Below are 19,736 nucleotides of genomic sequence, written 5' to 3'. Positions count from 1 at the left end.
TCTCTTCTTGGCAGCTGGGCAGTGGTCCACCTGACGCTGGGGACAAACGGAGGATCACCTTTTCGGATCTCAGCCAGCTACGATCAGCGGATCCCGCAGGATGATACGGCCACCATTGAGCCCCACTTCACCACCAACTGCACCATGGGTAAGTAGCTGCCACTGATGTGTGTGTGATGTGTTTCGTTGCTGTTGTAAAAGTTAATTAATTAAAGTTAAAGACTTTTAAGAGTGGCTTTCGTCAGTCAGTAATTCCAAAAGAGATTTCCAACAATCACAAAATAGTTGCTGTTACTTCTCTACAAATTAAATACTGTGAGGAAGGTAAATCATTTTATATCAGTAACTGAGTAATAAAATTAATATATAATGAAAGTTATTTGCTGCAAGATTAATTACAAATGGCTCCAAACTGATAGAAATCAATATATCTCATAACAAAATTTTGGGATTCTTACGTTTTCAGTCGTTCCCTTGTTTTCAGATGCGTATGTGGACAAATGTGTCTCACATGTCTGCAGAGTGACTGAGTTCTTAAACATGTCAAAATGGAAATTGCATAGTTACACTCAGTCATTTTTAACTTCATTACAGCATGTTGTTGAATGAAATGCGTAGGCTGGTCTAGACTGGAATAATATCCTTCTCTGTCAACCTCGAAAGCTCCTCAAAATTGAGTTAATAAAACTGATTCAATTTCCTCTGAACTAGATGCAGAAGCACAGCAGACTTTCCTCAAACATGTAACATGTAGAAACACAGATAAACTCCTTGTTTCCTCTAACTGGCAGATGTTTGACGGGCAGAAAAGTGCAAATCAGCACCTGTTTGTCACACCAACCCGGTGCTGATTTACTGGAAGAGAATGCCTTAATCTGCATGTATAAAATGTCTCTATTTAAAAAAAGAAATCACATTTTTTGTCAAAAGCTGTGGGATTTTTCCTAGTATAAGTTTTTAAAAAGCAAGGGTTCGTTTCAGGCTTATTTAGGAAAACTTGTTTACCCAACCAGCTCAGAGACCACAGAACCCACATAAAAAGCAATAATCAAGTTAAGAATGACCAAGAGAAATGGTTCACCATTAGCTTCTTGTAATCAAATAAATTAAATCTTGAAATTGGCAGCAACACACTGCCAATTTATGTATTACAACATTATATTTATAATGAGAATCCAGCATTATACTTTCTCGTTGAGTCACGTTACCTTTGTTCACGATATTTAAACTCGTGTTTAAACTGCTGTTCTGGCCATTTTATCCCCTTGATGTTTTTCTAGTCTTTGGTCTTGTTACAAGTGATGCTTTAAAAACGTTTTCTTGTTACCTTTTTATGCACATATTACGTGATAACTAGAGCCCCTGCAACAAACTGCAGTGTTACCTTTTTTTATTTAAAAGACAACAAATTTACAAAAAGAAGAAAAAAATCGAATTTGCATTTATAAAATTTGGGCTTCTTTCTAAGACTCGGTGTCATCGTTTGGCAGCTGTAGTAGCTTTCCATTTTTACTTTTTCCACACACTTTTTTTCTGCCAATCATTTCAAGCTCTGAGATATTCTTTCAGGCACAGCATGTTAAATATCTGCCCACAGATCTTTAGCTGGAGTGCCATTCTGAAAGCTTCAGCTTGAATTTCTTCAAGTACTTTAAGTTGGACTTTGAGGTCTACATTGGAGCTTTGTCATATTGTTAAAGCCAGCCTCCTTTCACACTTCTCAACTGACTGCATGACATAGCACTCATAATTTGCTTTTAATTAGAGGAATTCAATCTGGGCTCTATTCATGCAATCCTTCATGTGCCATTGGTTATCATACATGCCAAATCTGAATATATCCACACCCACACTTGACAGCATGCAAGGTGTTATTTTAATCAAACTCCAGTCATTCTTTCCTCCAGAAATGTGGATTAAGATTTTGAATTCATAATGTCTGCAGCATATGATTTTAAAATGATTAAGATTTTGTTTTTGTGCTGAATTTTGTAGGGAAGTCAGTCTTCCATATATTGTGCCCGACTTTCACATTTTCGTTTAAGGACATTTTGCAAAGTGGAAAAAAGCTGGCAGCTTTCTCATATCTTTCAGATGCCTTTTTCTGCTTTCGAGGCATCAGTTATCTTCAGTTTCTTCAGTGTTTACTCCCGGGAGCCTAAACAGTCAGAAAATTTATGAAGCTCATTGTCAGCAGCTGACAGATGATCTGATCTTACAGCTCCAAACAAGTCAGTTTGGACCTAATTAAGGTCATGAGTCAGAAGGCTCTGAAATTTAACAAGTGAAAGGCTGACTGAACTTTTCTACATGCTACAATTATATGCCATGTTTTTATAAGTAACGTGAATTTACATTTGACGATTGTTGCATTATTGAACTGGTTGTTTTTACTTCATTCCACTTCAAAAAATCAACACATGTGCATTTTACCGTTAGCTGCACGTAAACAGTTCTTCCCACGTTTGTGTCGTAGTGATTTCTGGCCACTGATTCTGGGTGGATCACTTGAACAAAGACCTGCACTGCACTTTATATTTGACTGCTTGTTATGCTGAGCACTGGAATGCAGTCAAGTGATCCTTTACCTTGTAGTTTTGTATTAAAAAATACAGCACATCTTTTAAAAAAAAAAAAGAAAAATGGTGATCATTCCCAGGGGCCTTTTTTTAAATTCAGAGAGATGCTCACAGTCCAGCAAATGTAATCCCTTCTGCTTTTATGGAGGGAGAGTCTCTTTGCTTGGCTTTTATGCTTGGTCAATATTTAGCTCCAGGTGAAAGAGGAAGATTGCACCGCAGGAAAGACTTGTCTTGTGGATTTGTCTTCAGATTTGGTTTAAATAAGGTGTTTAAACTTGAGTTTGGTTCAAAGGTGTATTTGGTTATCAGCTATGTAAATACATTTGTGTATATGAGTGTGACAAGAGAGGAAGAAAGAGAAGGAGAGGAAATGCAGTTCAGTTCAGTGCATATCTAGTCTTCACTAGGGGTAAGTCTTCCCTTACCCCAAAATTCTCTTTGTAAACTGAATCATTCAATCAAATGCTGCTAATGAAAGTGCAAAATTTTAAAAACATATAATTAGCCTAACTTCACATCAATCAAAACAATTTCCATCTCACTTAAAACAGAAGTGATTCTCCAGTGGGTCTTTGTGTAACTGTTACAAAGAGTATGATGCTGCTCATGCAAATCCAGCTTTAGTTGAACAGTATCTAATTGTTCTTTGTTTTGGGTTCACCCTGTTCCTCTTCCCTGACAGTGCATAAGCTCTGGCTGATAGACAGAGAGAAAAAAGCATGCAGACGTGCCACGCTCTCTTCGGGCACCACCTGGGTCCCTAGTGCAACACCCACGACACACATCCCACTTCTAAACAAAGTCCTAATCCGTCTCAGCACGCTCGCCGTGTGGCCTCACCACGTTTCGTGGTGTTCTCAACCTCCCCCACTTTTTCCTCCAGCACCTGTCACAAACCTGAGCTCAAATTACCTCTCTTCTCAGAACATGAAGCCAGAGTGCTCCATTAAGGCTCTCACACTAAATCCCTGACAAATACACTCGTTTGCTTTATTTGTTCTAGTCCCTTGCACTGAAAAGTTGCTAATTACTACTATTAATGACCTCCATTATCAAGCTTTTGGGGTGAATAGCTGTAAGACTGATCCAGACTTCGGTGATTAATTGTGTTTAATTTGGTCCCAAAGGTTTGAAGGTTTAATTTCAGCAGACAGGAGGCTGTGGACACAGACTGTTGGTACTGTTATGGTTGCGTAACAATTTCCTTTAGACTTGGAAGACTTTTTTTAAGAAACGCATGATTCAGTCTGACAGTTTTAATTCACTGATTCACTCATTATTTGATTTTTTAGCAGGTCTGCCTTGAGATATTCTGTATTAGCAGAATGGATGTATTATTTATAATCATTTAGCTAATAATTCATCTAAATACGATGCATTCAATTGAAATTACGTCTCCTTTTCATCTTTTGCACCTGATTTGTAATTTTGACAAAGTCCATTTCCTCCTCTTTAGTTGTTTTCATGGGCAGAAAGGCAGCGATTACTCTAGCTAGTGAAGTGCATGGAGATAGTCAATAGAGAATAAATAAATGGAGCAGTGTCTGACTTCTTTCTCCATACCCTTCCACTTTAATTAACTCATCAGTCACTGGACCAACAAGCAATCCAATTTGGTGCCCTTAAAGTGACTTGTGTGGCTGTATGCCTATCTCCAGTGCTCATCCTTCTGACAGGAAGTTAGAATCCTACCTTCTGCCAGTATTTCTCTTTATGGTTGTCGCATATCTGTCCAGAGAACGTAATCATTCAAACTCAGCAAACATGTCAGCAACACTCTTAACCTGAGAGTAAATAGACACTTCTGTGATGACTGACAAGCTCATTAACAGATTGTGTCAATAGCAGATTTGACTTTTTCCTCTGTGACAAGCCAGAAGGTCACGTTTGCCTTAACGTCTATAACAACGTTTATCTGCTCAAGTGCATAATTCTGTGTTTGTGCTCATGAATTACCCCACAAACTGTCACAATTCATTTTTCCAATTGGACAATGAGCAGAGTGAAGGCAGCAGCGAACCCTTAGGGAATCTGAACCACTGACCTCCTCTTCCTTGGTCCATTTCCTTAACCACTACACCATGCTGCCGCGGGGCATTAATGGAGCGTTACAGCAAGTCTATACTTCACGATTAGGTACACAGCACCATGAAGTGTCCCTAGGCCCATCAATCAAACATGGCCCTGTGGAGAATGCTATGAGGGAAATGGGTTTGGAGAAAGCTACTGTAGTGGACAGAGTGTGGACATGTGGAAGGATGGTTGATGGTATTTTGTAATGGAAAAAACCATTCACTTTATAGCAGGACATCAGGCTTTAATTTAGATTTCTATTTCACTTTGGCTCTTTGAGTGCATGAAATAAACTCTCAGCCATATATCTGCACCGTATGGACTACAGTACTGGGCCACCTACACAATACACCTACAAGAGCTGCTCGGCCGCAGAAACCCATGCCATGAAGCTCCTGATGGAGAGTTTTTGTGTTAACGTCGATGTCAAAAGAGGTTTGGAGCTTTACAGTTATTGAGTCAGCAGAGCGTTGGCGCCTCAGCAAACAGCAACTGATCTGTAACTTTCTGTTGTCTGCCACTTAAGTTACAGTAAGATAAGTTGCTGTAGTTCCTAAAGACTTCCACTTTGCAATAATACCACTTGCTGTTGCTCTTTGAATATCTACAAGGTAAGAAATTTCACAAACCTACTTGTTCCATGTAGACCATTTGGCTAGGTCCTTGATTTTATGTAACTCTAGCAGGACTAAAAATACCTGAATTAAAAGACTCAGCGGTGTGGCCCAATATTTTAGTCCACATAGTGTCAATACGTGTATATTACACCCCTAATGTTGCACTAGGCAGCTTTCAGGCCACAGCTCCAAATAATATCAATACTATTGTTTCAAAAGTGTTTTTAAGCCTTAAAGGGATTAAATAAAAATTAGGCTGCTGATGATGCCACATGTGTCATCTCCTTCTAAAACAATATGTATACCAAATTTCACAACCTCCAATGCAGTTGCTAAGATTCTTCATTAACATTAACCTCTTGCTGGAGCCAGTATGATGTAGACACAGTATCCTCTATTGTTGTGTGAATCTCACTCTTGCAGCCTCAAGCTGAGCATATTGTCTGGTGCAAATTTAGTTTTATCAGCCTTTTAGATTGATGTGGTGGTTCATGCTTTTTTTTTTTTTATAATGTTTCTTCAGTTCATTAAGGTTTGCAGGCATTCATTCATGCACAGCTTTCTTAAGGTACCATGACAGCATGTCAGTCAGGTTGAGCTCTGAACATTTGGGTGGGCCATTCGATGATACATCACTGTCTTGTCGCATAACCAAATTTCAGCCAAGCTTTCGCTCCAAAACAAACCTAAGTCATTACCCCTCCACCACCGTGCATAACAGTTGGTATGAGGTTATTATTCCACAATTCATTTTTCTTTAGCAGCAACTTTGAAAATGTAAAGAGATTTCTCCTGGGAGTATTCCCGAGTAAGCCATACTTGTTCAGTCTTTCTCTAACTCTACTGTCACTGTTTTATTTTAACATTTTATGATGTCCGTTTCTTGGAAGGTTATTGCATTGTATTAATAGACCCTTGAATGCCCCAGACCATCAAACTGCCAAATCTTGTGTTGGTCAAATGCACTTACTGCTGCTTATCCTTACTTCCTATTCCTATGGAAGCAGTAATTGTGTGTGTATTTTTTCATACTTGTTGATGATCAAATGAATAAGTACTCTCACTGCTTGCATAGAAATTATAATACCCTTATAATTTCTATGCAAGCAGTGAGAGTACTTAGTTTTGGGTCCTGTGGAAACTTTCACATGACCGTATGGTCACAACAACAACAAAGTAGCTACTCTGCTTGATACTCCTTTTTCAGTCAAAACAAGCATCAAGTGTTCTATTTAATAAGATATGAAACACAATTTCAACCTGTTAGGGCCATGAATGTCTCTACAGAATTTCATATTTGTTTGATTACTTTACTTTAACTCTGATTAGGAAATTAAGAGTTAGACCGACTAACCAGCCAACCAACATGCATTGCCATATTGCCATACCTCTAACAAGGACAAAACCACAAAATGTACACATCCACATGCGTAACTCTTTCAGGCTGAGCTTCAAAAATCACAGCTAATCTGTTTTAATATCAATCTAATCATGCCTAATGTAATAAACCAATTTAGTTGGATGTCTATACTGTCTGCTTGCAGTTCATAAACTGTAATATGAAGAAGCATAAATAACATGTATTTAATGCTCTATGGATTAGATATTTAACCCACATAGAGTTCATGTTGTTCAGTGGCAGTTAAACAGTATGTTTGGTGTCAGTTACATACATTAAATGTAGTACATTTTTTGTACAGGAAAAATCATTTGGTAGTTATTCTTTTTATCTTATGTTGATAGTATATGGAATTCCCATTAATGTAATTATGTTACCATCTTGTTGATTGATACAGGTTGTTTATTGGCTGACACAAATTAGCTAGGCGTGTGGACATATAATTTTTTTCCTGATTCAATGAGTGTCTAATTTCACTCTAAAAGTCAAATAAAATTAAATAATAAAATCAAGTCAAATAATGTTGTTGGGCCACGAGAAAAGACAAAATGTCTGCTGCATTTAATATAGTTTGTACATAATTCCAGTTTAACATTTAATTAAATATAGGACACAAGCTGCTCATCTAATACCAGTGTTCTTCATAATGTACTGTGTTTGTGTGTGTCTGTTTGTGTGAGAGAGAGAGAGAGAGAGAGAGATTGGGCAACACCACTTAAAAGGGATGAAAAAACCCAAATATTCAGTGTAGTTCCTTTAACGTATATTTATAAGGTGATCTTTATATTTTGCAATCACTGGTCCACTGTCCTGTCTGCAGATTTTAGTCCATTGTTATGTGGCTGCTAGGCAACATGATGATATATTGTCTGGTATTAATAAGGAACTTTCAGAAGCATACGATGAACCTGTAATTAGTTTTGGTTGTTCAACTCCTGGTTGTATCAGAGTTTACTAGCAGAGTACTTGTTATACTGTGCCTCACGGTCTGGCTTAAAAGAGCACTATAAAAATACAGCTTTTGATCACAGATCTCTACTTCATAAATAAATTAAGCTTATATTAAAAAGAAGTTATCATTTACTTTGCGTTCAAAGCCTTTAGGAGCCTTGAAGGCAATCAGAAGTCCATCTATTTGTGAGATTTACCTGGAGCTAATTATATGGATATTTCTGTTGATCTTGTATTTTGTTGAGGATACTTTGAAGTCTTTTGAAAACATGTTAGGATCACTGAGAGAATATACGAGGACAAAAAACTACGAGAAAGTTAAAAACAGGAAAACAAAGCTCATCAATTAACATAAGATACAACTTGCCAAGACAAGAGCCTTACTGGCAGTACTAAGCTTTATCACATTCTACCTCTAATCTCTTGCCTTAGGCCTTTCTGCAAGCAGCATCCCCTCAACCCAAACTGTGTTTCTGTTGCAGGCACCTTTCCAAGGCAATCTATACAGGCAGTTTCATTTTAAGATATTGAGCAAGTGTTAAATGGCCAAGGGCACCAAGTAGAGTGTTCACAACATGCATACGCCAAATGGAACAGATGTCTGAATCAGCACAAACCTGGCAAAGAGGAGGAAATTTCTGGATGTTATGGACTTAAACTAGTATTGACAAAAAGTCAATCAAGTTAAAGCAACATTAAATCTAATTACAGTCTGTAAAGCATATTTATGGATGAAGACTTCTGGGGTGAATCTGTTTATTGAGTTTCTCCTATCCGTTTAATATCAAACAGCACATTTTATGTAATCATTTTTATGTAGGTACAGAAGGGTTGGGAAGTAGCTTAACCAGTTGTTGATTATAGCAACAGAAATCTTTTATTGGTCTATAATGTGTACAGTTCTTAGTATTATCTTAACATAACAGAAGGGAATTTGTGAGGAATTCAGGCCCCAGTGAAACAGGCTTAGGGATTGGTTGGCAACCCCTTGGCAACCTTCAGTCACTATGGAAAAATGTCAACCGGTTGAGGGATACACAAGTGGTTGCTTGAGGTTGGTGGTAGATGCTGTAAAATCAACTGCTAAGGCTCTCGTCACGCAGGCCAAGAGACCATTAGGAAACCACTCAGCAAACTCATGTCACTGGGAATAAATTTGTATTCTCCAACCAGTTGGTGAATGGTTGCTATAGATTGCTAGCAGATGCTAGGTGAAACTGGGTGCAAAGAGGGATACAGCCTGTGACTTTCATGCGGGTGACAGTGGTAATCTGCTAGTGATGAAAACAATCACAAGGAGATTTTTGGTGCAGCTCCTTTTGGCGCCAGCAACCACTCACAAACGAGTCGGCGAATAGATATTTTTCCCTAGCGACAAGAGGTTGGCGAGGAGTTCCCTGCAAGTTTCCAGGTGTGTGTGACTGAGGCTTTAGCAATCAGACTTTATAAGTTTTATATTGACTAAGTTAAGGCAGATCCACACACACACTTTCAGTAACTGGCAAACCCTGATGGAAAAACACCCAGCACGCCCCTGCGGGCGGTTTATCCTTCAAGCTCGGGTCCTCTACCAGAGGCCTGGGAGCTTGAGGGTCCTGCGCAGTATCTTAGCTGTTCCCAGGACTGCGCTCTTCTGGACAGAGATCTCCGATGTTATTCCTGGGATCTGCTGGAGCCACTCGCCTAGCTTGGGAGTCACCGCACCTAGTGCTTCGATTACCACGGGGACCACTGTTACCTTCACCCTCCACATCCTCTCGAGCTCTTCTCTGAGTCCTTGGTATTTCTCCAGCTTCTCGTGTTCCTTCTTCCTGATATTGCTGTCATTCGGAACCGCTACATCGATCACTACGGCCGTCTTCTTCTGTTTGTCTACCACCACTATATCCGGTTGGTTAGCCACCACCATTTTGTCCGTCTGTATCTGGAAGTCCCACAGGATCTTAGCTCGGTCATTCTCCACCACCCTTGGGGGCATCTCCCATTTTGACCTTGGGACTTCCAGGTTATACTCGGCACAGATGTTCCTGTACACCAGGGGTGCTCACACTTTTTCCGCATGTGAGCTACTTATAAAATGACCAAGTCAAAATGATCTACCCACTACAAAAATCCAAAACATATACTTATTTATAAATATATTGAGGATTCTTTATATCTACAATGTATATACATGCATAACTGCAATATCCAATATTTCACAACACAATTAACAATGTAAATTTTTTGTCATTACCTGAGTTTACTCTGATGACTTGCACTGAATTGAATCAGCCAGGGATGCATAGTCCGGAGAGTAGCTGCTGACGGCCAGCCTCAAACACACTTCCAAATGTTCATCAGTCATGGTGGAACGTTACTTGGACTTAATGATGTTCATGTGGGAAAATGATGACTCACATAAATAAGTGGAGCCGAATAATGCAGTCAAAGAGGCAGCACATTTCCTCATGTTGGGGTACTTTACTTCTGTGAGTAAGTTCCAGAACTGTCCATGATCTCTGGACTTCAGCTCAATGTCGGCTTGTAGTGTCAAAATCTCATCTTCCACTCCAGAAGAGTTCAGGTGAAATAGTTTTGCAATTTTTGATGCGAGTGAATCGACATCAGCATCTTCCCGAAAAGGATAGCACATGAAGGTAGCGACTGGCTCGAGCAAAGAAAAGTCTTGAAAGCGTTTGTCAAACTCTGACAGACAATTGTCAATCTGCTCTGTGTAGCGTGCACTGTCAAGTTGCAAACAGGCCATCCCTTGCATCTCCAGCTCTGACGCCAGGTTTTGAAAGTTTATCAAATCATGGCGCTGCAGCTTTAAAGAGAGATGTTGCATCTTTCGTTTGAAAGCATTAACTGAGCTGATCATGTTGATCACTGTTTTGTCTTTTCCTTGCAGCTGTAGATTAAGGTCATTCAACATGTTTGTCAGATCGGTTAAAAATGCCAAGTCTAATAGCCACTGACCGTCATTAAGTTGCATGTATTCTGCTTGTCCAACTACACGGAAAAACTCCTTAATCTCCGGACAGAGCTCTCGAAATCTTTGCAGGAATTTCCCTCGACTAAGCCACCTCACGTCAGTGTGTAGCAACAACTCAGAGTGGTCGCAGTCAGCCTTCTCCAGATGTGCACGAAATAACCGTCTTTGAAGAGATCTGGCGCGAATAGAACAGGCGATCTTCGTTGCAACATTCATGATCTCCTTCATGTTGAGCATTTTAGCGCATAACGCTTGTTGGTGGATTATGCAATGGTAATTTAGGAAGTCCGGGAAAGCATCGTCCTGCCTGCACTTGGCAATAAATCCATTCAAGCGGCCAACCATTGCGGGTGCTCCATCTGTGGTAATAGACACCAATTTGTACACTGGGAGCTGGGTTTTCTCGATAAAGTTTTTGAACGACTGAAATATGTCCTCTCCTCGCGTCTGTTCTTTCATGGGCAGGACTGTTAATAGCTCTTCTTTTGCAGTGATATCAGTAAACACCATACGAATGAAAATGCACACCTGGGCTGTGTCACTCACGTCCGTAGATTCGTCCAACTGGAGTGAGAAACACTGGCAATCTCCGATGTCCTTCCAAAGTTGCTGGGTTAAATCCTCCGCCATGGCTTCACAGCGCCGTGTAACTGTACTTCTTGACAGCTGGAGAGCTTTGATCGAAGATGTTATTTCTGCCTTATTTTTAAAGTCTCGGAACAATGAGTCAGCTGCTTCAACGAATGCCTCTTTTACCATCTCTCCATCTTGAAAAGACTTCTTGTTTTTAACGATGATGTGACTCACCCGGAACGATGCTTCGGTGGCGGCTTTCGCTTTTGAAGTTTGTTGTGTGAAAAATGACTGCTGTCCGGACAACTGGGATTTTAGTTCCTTCACCTTTTTCTTTCTTAGCTCGCTTTTCAGCGGGAATGTAGTGTCGTATTTTCCGTGAACAGTTCGAAAATGCCGCTCCACATTTCCCTTCTTTGGCATTGCGATGGCAGCCTGGCAGATGAGGCAAACGCACTTCGAAAATGACATCGTGAAAAAAAAGTCCTCCTCCCATTCCGTATGAAAGTGATACGTTTTTGTCTTCTTACTTGGTCCAGCTCCCTCACTCATTTTTAACCCTTTCTTAGGTTTAGAAAAAACCGAGAGCTAAAAATTGGGGTTAACTCGCTGACTAGCTTGTCAGTTTTACTACACTTCGCGCCGCTGTTTGCGCAGCGACCTAAGCGTCAGAAAAAATCCGATGTCATCTGACTGGCTTCCCTGTATCAATCAAGTGACGGGATGGATGATAGGCTGGCATCTATTTTTTTAATGCCATGCGATCTACCAATACTACCTTTGCGATCGACTGGTCGATCGCGATCGACGTATTGAGCACCCCTGCTGTACACTATGCCGGCCACTTGGTTATGGCGTTCCATGTATGCCTTGCCTGCTAGCATCTTGCACCCTGGATTGTCTCTGGGGCATCTTTACACAGCCTGCACCTGGGGTCTTGCCTGGTGTGATAGACCCCAGCCTCTATGGATCTTGTGCTCAGAGCTTGTTCTTGTGCTGCCATGATTAGTGCCTCTGTGCTGTCTTTCAGTCCAGCTTTGTCCAGCCACTGGTAGGATTTCTGGATATCAGCCACCCCCTCTATCTGCCGGTGGTACATACCGTGCAGGGGCCTGTCCTTCCATGATGGTTCCTCGTCTCCCTCCTCTTTCTTGGGTTTCTGCTGCCTGAGGTATTCACTGAGCACTTGGTCAGTTGGGACCATCTTCCCAATGTATTCTTGGATGTTCGTTGTCTCATCCTGGACTGTGGTGCTGACACTCACCAGTCCCCGGCCCCCTTCCTTCCGCTTAGTGTACAGCCTCAGGGTGCTGGACTTGGGGTGAAACCCTCCATGCATGGTAAGGAGCTTTCTTGTCTTTATGTCAGTGGCTTCTATCTCCTTCTTTGGCCAGCCTATTACCCCAGCAGGGTACCTGATCACGGGCAGGGCGTACGTGTTGATGGCCCGGATCTTGTTCTTACCATTCAGCTGACTCCTCAGGACTTGCCTGACCCTCTGCAGGTACTTGGTGGTTGCAGCTTTTCTGGCGGCCTCTTCATGGTTCCCATTCGTCTGCGGGATCCCCAGGTACTTGTAACTGTCCTCTATGTCTGCAATGTTGCCTTCTGGTAGTTCAATCCCCTCAGTTCTGACTACCTTCCCTCTCTTCGTTACAATCCGACTACACTTCTCCAGTCCGAACGACATTCCAATGTCATTGCTGTATAGCCTGGTAGTGTGGATCAGTGAATCGATGTCTCGTTCACTCTTGGCATACAGCTTGATATCATCCATGTACAGGAGGTGGCTGACAACTGCTCCGTTCCGTAGTCGGTATCCGTAGCCAGTCTTGTTAACTAGTCTTGTTAGTCTTGTTTATATATATATATATTCATTCTACCAATGACCTAACCCTAACCTACAATATATTTCATTTTTAAATGGTTATCTGTTTGAAATGTCTTCAAACTCTTGAGGAAGCTCTATGTTTTTAAGCGATTTCACTGATCCTGTTCAGTGCACTAAAAAGTATTGCTCTATGATGTTTTATGACTTTGATCTATTGCTGGTACAAATTTCAACAGCATTAACAAAAATTTACGTCCTTAAAAAAGCCTCTGATATATTGCATCACCTTCTGAAGAAGTCAGTGTGTCAGCAATGGGTAGCAAACATTTTTCCTGTAGTGGAGTAAAAATAGTGGTTATGACTTTTTACCTTAAAGTTAGTGCACTGAGATGATTTCTCCCGTGAAATAAACCCAAACCTGCTCATCAGACTGAAAAAGATATGAAACATCAAGGCCAGTGCTGTGGAATCAAAGCCCCGTGGCATAATGCTGATCATTTTAAACAAAACAAAGGCTACAGTCTCACCACAGTCGCCCTGACTGTGGGAAAGACGCTTTGATGTCAAAGCTGATCTGTATTATTGGTTGGTAACAATGTTTACTTAGCTTTGTAGATGCAGAGTCGTGGTAATGCAAGAAACAAAAGTTGGAACAGCCAGCATGTCATACAATGATGCACTTTGTGAATTTCACTCTTTTGTATACTTTAAGGAAATGACCACAACATTGCAGATAAAAGAAAAAAAAACACATTGAGAGAAATTTTCCACTGGCTCTAATGTTGATATTATTTTCCTGAAAGCTTTCTGGTGGTATAAAATGTCTTATGAAGTCAGACCACGGGCAACCAAACTGAGAAAAATAACCAGAGGAAACAATGCTAAGAATTATACAGCATCATTATAACTGTGTGAAAGTCAACAACAAAACAAAGTTACACATATGCAAATTATAGTTTTATATTTAAATACCTGTTTTTCAACCGTGTGCAGTGCACACCGGAACTTTCTGAGATTTCTACTAACTTGTAGAAAGTACTTCTATCTTTTGTGCCCACAGTGCAAGAACTACGTTCAATGACAGCTCTTAGAATGGGCTTGTTTAGTATAGCTGTTGTTCCACCACAAGAGGAACCTTTTCCGCTCATTTTTGTGTATAGAGAGTGTCAAATCAAGTAGAATTTATTTTATAGTACTTACACAGAAACCAAACTTTAATATTCCATTTTTTAAGGTCAAGTATTACAGAGATGGCAAAAGTACAGACATTCTTTACTTAAGTAGAAGTCCAGACACTGTGTTTAAAAAATACTCCAGTAAATGTTAAAGTACTAAAGCAACTTCTTACTCGAGTAAAAGTGAAAAAGTACAGCCTTTGTAATGCATTGGCGGACAGCTCTGCCATGCATTGTGTAAAGTTAAATGAACCTTACTATTAGTACGAGAAGATAAATGTTATTCCTGTCTAAATTCTAGTTCTAATAAATGTACTCAGCTTGAATCTGTTGTGAAGAACACAAGCAGTGAAAGAGAATTTCAAAAAAATAACTATTATCTGTTGCCTTCATTGTAGAGGGTGAGTATAACAGCACATTTAATCAATCTGAGATATCTCAGTATAAGAAAAAGAAGTGCAATTTCAATAGTAAGTCTCAGTTTTCTCTACATGATAAAGAAATGCTGCTGTAGTTAATGAGAGAAATCTGTCAGCACTCTGGGTTTAAATTTAAGAAGTTGCTGTGTAAAATGATGTAAAATCTTCTGGTAGCCTCCTGCCCAAACCGTACTGGAATTATAAAGCAGAACGTTTTTGTTAATCCACAGAAAATGTTGCATTTTTAATATACTGTATACTGTGGACCTTTAGTAGTGAAAAAAACAGGCACCTTAATTGTTTATCATTTAATTGTACAGGTATATCTTGTACTTCATTACTTTGGTGCAGTGTGAATGGGCATGGTCGAGCTCTTTGTTAGTAGGGCAAGCTGTAAAATACAAGAAAATATGATTAAAAGTCTAAAATCTTTGCCTCCCTAATATTTTCCAAAGACGTCCAGTGAGTCTGACTGGAGTCTTTGCTGGGCCGATTCAGGATCCCGGGCCTTCTGTTTATACTACCTTTGTACCAAACGTATAAAGGTTGAATTCAGTGAATGAATCTAATCTTCATAAGCTTAAATGCAAATTAATCTCTGCTACATAACTGAGTACAGACCATAAGCACCACAGCCATTGTGCACCAGTCCAACACACTGTTCTTCACTCTAAATCCATCACAGTACAGAAAACTAACCTTTTTATCCTGCTAGAAACTCCAGTATTTTCATGCAACATTTGAATTACAGAAATTAAGTATAACTTATGTTTGTTTTGCAGACGTTTTACAATATTAAATTACAAAATTTATGAAAAGACATATACAGATCCAGTATGTGATTAGAAATGAGGACATCTTTTTCTGTCTGTAAAGTTAGTGTTCACTCTTTTCTCTCCGTGGGAAATACTGTAACTTTAGCTAGCGGACACAGTGTGTGACACACAAAACACACCTTGCACCTGTACCAGGTCCAGTGTGTATTTACTGCAATAACGCAAATAATTACTATAGAGCATGCCAGTTCAAAAGTCGCTTCAACCTTCAAAGGTTGCATAAAGATTGAGTGTATAGGGTGAAAAAGAATCCTTCTACCTCTATCTATCTATCTATCTACTATCTGTGATTTTGAAGACTGAGTATATAATAATGTTAATTTGGTTAATCATTTTGTAAATTTGTCCCAGTGTAGAGTCAAATAGACAATAGAGCAGTAATGCAATCTTGAGACTGGTGAACTTGCTGCCATATGTGTGTCCCCCAGTTTGTCAGTCACTTCAAAGACCCAAGATGGTAGAGGCCAAACTGCTTGGCTTTTCGGATCAAGAGTGCTGTGTCTGTCTTTCAACTTTTTCAAGAGTTGCCAAGTGTTTTACATTGTGACATTGCCTTAAACTCAATGTGGCCTCTGTTGTGTAGCTGTAGTTGAGAATTCTTAGAACCAGTTCAATAACGTCGGTGTTTCCTTGCTCGTTGTTTTGAGGCTGTTATCTCGTCTGTCATTTATAGTTTAGATCAGACAGAGTAAAAATATCAATAAACCTAAAAAGTAGAGATGTATGGACAATGTTTGAGTCCGGTGTGTATATAAGATTAAAAAAAAGAAAAACAGATGGGTAATCCAACAATATTGTACACATGTATTATTTTACACTCAGTACAATATCTGTCATTTTTCTGCAGTAAAAAAAGAAAAAAAATCTTAGGAGTGTAGAATAGATGTTTTTCCCTCTCCGTCTTTGCTCGAGTGTGTGCGGCTCTCTCCAGCAGGGAGCATGACAGATAGTGATAGTGATTGGGCAGAGCTCGGACCAATCGAGCGTGGCTGTGTGCAGTTAATTGAATTCATGAGCGAATACTTCTTGTCCTGTCGACTGTCCAGCGGGAAACCCAGCTGCATCCATCTTGAGTATTGCAGCCACTGTAAATCTCCATAAATATTGTTAAATTTTGCCATTAATGGGGTGGCAAGATAGTTGCACCACCCGTGCTCGGGCTCCTTTAGATTTTTGTCCCCTGTGACAGAGGACAGGCCACCATTATGGCACTTAAGATGGAAGATTGCGAAGTAATGAATGACCAAAATCGGATAAATGACTTCTAACTACTGCTGAATCATCTGCTAGACTCAATCAAGTCTGCAAAGATATTGTTTCTGTTGTGTTTCCTTTTCTGCTTATTGGCATTCTATCCACACGAAGCACAAGCAGATCTCAAGCCAGGCGGTTCTTCAGACTGGTTTTGTTGTTGTTGTTGTTGTTTTAGAGCACACAGAGGGATTTTACGATGTGACTGACGTGCTTGCTCATCCGTAGGAAAACAAAAACCATATTAATTTCTGGATGAGTCTACCCTCTCTATGACTCCAGATTGTGTTTTTGCAGCTTGTCTTCAACAAGGATGCGTCTGTTTGTATTCAAATCTACAAGCGATATCCACCAAACCATGTCAGAAGTTTTATTCAAATGGCAAGGCAAACTGGTTTGCAAGATCTTTTGATATCTCGCCAAGTGTAATGTCTCTATCAGTGGAATCTAAACGCGATATCTTTATTGGGGTTATGCAAAAACACTAAAATGTTAAGTACTATTGTTGAATTGATTTCAGCTGAGCTCACTGGTGCTTCAGTTTCTGCCATGAGGGAAATGCTTGAACCAGAAAACCCATCCTAAGCCATTGTTTGGCTTTGGCACGAGCCAATGCAAATAAATGTTTTCTCTGACTTTAAAACTTTGTCTAAGTATTATTCTTCTCATCTTTTGGTTGGCCGGAGATGTTTGTGTATTCATTTGTTTACACATTATTAATCAAGTTCTATATTTTTCATTTTCATGAAATTTTTGCTACATTCAGTCTACATTTGTCGGGAGACAAACAGCACATTCAAACAATGTTTAAACCATTAAAAGAAATAAATAGAAATTGCACATTTTTGCAGTCAGTGACCTCAACAGGTTTTTAGGAAACTGCATTTAAGACATGTTTGGACATCTAAGTCATTTTTTCAAAATTTGTGCTCTTAATTAATTTTGCTTTTGATCTTGTAGATGAAGCCTCTTCGATTTTCATCCTGTAAGCAGATGGCACGAATAAAAGGTTGTTTTTTTAAAAGAAATAGAACAACTTGGCTTATAATTAGATGACAAACACGAAACGCTAAACTCCACTGAGCACACGTCTGAACTCAAACATGATCAACTGGCAGTGAAATGCACAAAAACCATATTTAACTTAAAAGCTGCTCTTTTTCCCCATTTTTAATTAAATTGAAATTAATTTAATTCTGTTTAGAGAAATGATAAAGCACTCAGATCCAAAGTATTGCAGAGCTGTTATCAAAAAGGTTTTAATGAGACTTTACATTGGCATACAAAAACAAAATATTGTTCCCCCTGTTTACTATGTCCTCAGAGGATACAGAAGGTCTTCCAGGATATCCAACAAGTCACGTAGCAGTAATTAAATAATAGTGACACACTGAGGCCTGCACACTCTCTCTGGAAGCAGCTTTTAACTATGATGGACTAGTGAAGTGACTCCCGCTGCCTATTGATTGTACTTTCTAAATGACTCTTGTCTAGTTACTTGTTAATTGTTCACCAGTCATCCATTAATAGTTGTTAACAGTCAGCTGTGATAACCTGAATGCTTTAGATTGTGAAGAATGGGTTCAGCACACTCCCCTTACACAAAAGCACCATAGCTGAGAAGTAATATAACAGCAAAGTGTTCTCTAACGGTCTCTCCTGTTTCTGGATACCAGTGTCAGTACAATCCTCCGACTCTGACTCTGAAATCTAGTCGAGCTTGGAAAACAAGTCAGTGATGCCGCTAGCATTATTTTGGAAAAAGAAGTTGCACATTTATGTTCTACATAATTTCACTGAAAATATAATGTGCAGATATAAAAAAGCAAAGGCTGAATTGTCTCGAGACGATGAGTCTGTCTTGAGAATATTTGTGTAATTTTATGGAAACTTATCCCATAGCTCTTTTCCCCTCCTGTGACAGAAATCCAGCATCTTTGTTGAACTCCGAAATGGTTTGCTTTGTCACTGGATAAAAGTGAATATCCCTTTAGGACCCGCTGTGACGGCGGCGTGTTTTTCCTTTCAGAGCCGTACGCGATTTAAGAAAGTTTTATATGCTTACATTTCAAAAACGTCGTAGTTGAGAGGCTTGCAAATGTTGCACCCAGCCTTAAAGGGATTTGCACTTGTTGCAATCAGACTTAAGGGGTTTAATTTCTTTTTGTTTTTGCTACAATACTGTGCCAGAGTCCCAAGACTCCCCCTGTTTCTTTATATTTTCATAGGACTATGGGAAACAGGTGCATCAATTTATTGAAATGTCCAAACATATATGAAAATACAGCATATACACATACAATAGAGTTTGTACAGTTTTAGTGAGCTTTAAGGTCAATATTTGGTATGAAGAGCTTTATTCTTCAACACAGCCTGAAGTCTCTGAGGTAGCTTTCTTGTAATTTATTTAAATAGACCACAGGAAGAGTTCTCCGGGCTTATTGAAGGCCATTCAAAGCTTCCTTTTGGATGTTGGCAGCCTTCAGATGATCCCACACTGCTTCAATAATGTTGAGGTCTGGGCTTGAGGAGGTCAATTCATAATTGATAGTGTTACTTTGTGTGTTTTTCTATCTAGGTATGCTTTTACTGCACTGGCAGTGGGTAAGGGATCATTATACTGAAAAATGAAGCCACTACCAATCAGATATTTGCCAAATTTTACATGGTGGATCAAAATCTGACTGTACTTTTCTGCACTTATAATTCTAATTTCAGTTTTTACAAGATCCCCAACATCACTGGCTGAAATTCCACACCAAACCATCACAGCACCTTCACCATGTTTTATAGATGGCTGATCACTCCTTAAGACTTATTTTCAATCCAGTTCCTGTGTAATTTGGCCTTTTCTCCTGTTTCCCCTTCTTTGATAACCGCCTTTCTATTGAGACCATTACTAATGAGGCTTCAGTGAACGTTAGATGGATCAATTGAAGGTCCAGATGCATCTCTTAGGTCCTGTGTAGTGTTTTCGGCCTCTCCAGTTTTTTTTTTTTTATTGTTTTGTACATTCTGCACATTGTAAACACAATGCTGGCTTTTTTTTTAT

At 39.5% G+C, this 19,736-nt stretch overlaps 1 protein-coding gene across 1 annotated transcript in view; it reads left to right on the top strand.

Moving 5' to 3' along the window:
• alk (ALK receptor tyrosine kinase) overlaps window positions 1-19,736 on the top strand; it is a 122,603-nt gene that overhangs the window by 28,552 nt on the left and 74,315 nt on the right. The window contains exon 2 of the mRNA XM_080871040.1: window positions 15-148. Coding sequence (XP_080727166.1) covers window positions 145-148 — 4 coding nt within the window. The 5' untranslated portion in view covers window positions 15-144. The remainder of the gene's footprint in view (window positions 1-14; window positions 149-19,736) is intronic.

Source organism: Rhamphochromis sp. 'chilingali' (genome assembly GCF_963969265.1).
Source record: "Rhamphochromis sp. 'chilingali' genome assembly, chromosome: 21".
In the NCBI taxonomy this organism is placed as follows: domain Eukaryota; kingdom Metazoa; phylum Chordata; class Actinopteri; order Cichliformes; family Cichlidae; genus Rhamphochromis; species Rhamphochromis sp. 'chilingali'.
Note: the sequence above shows the minus strand (reverse complement) of the source record. Positions and strands in the feature narration are given on the sequence as shown.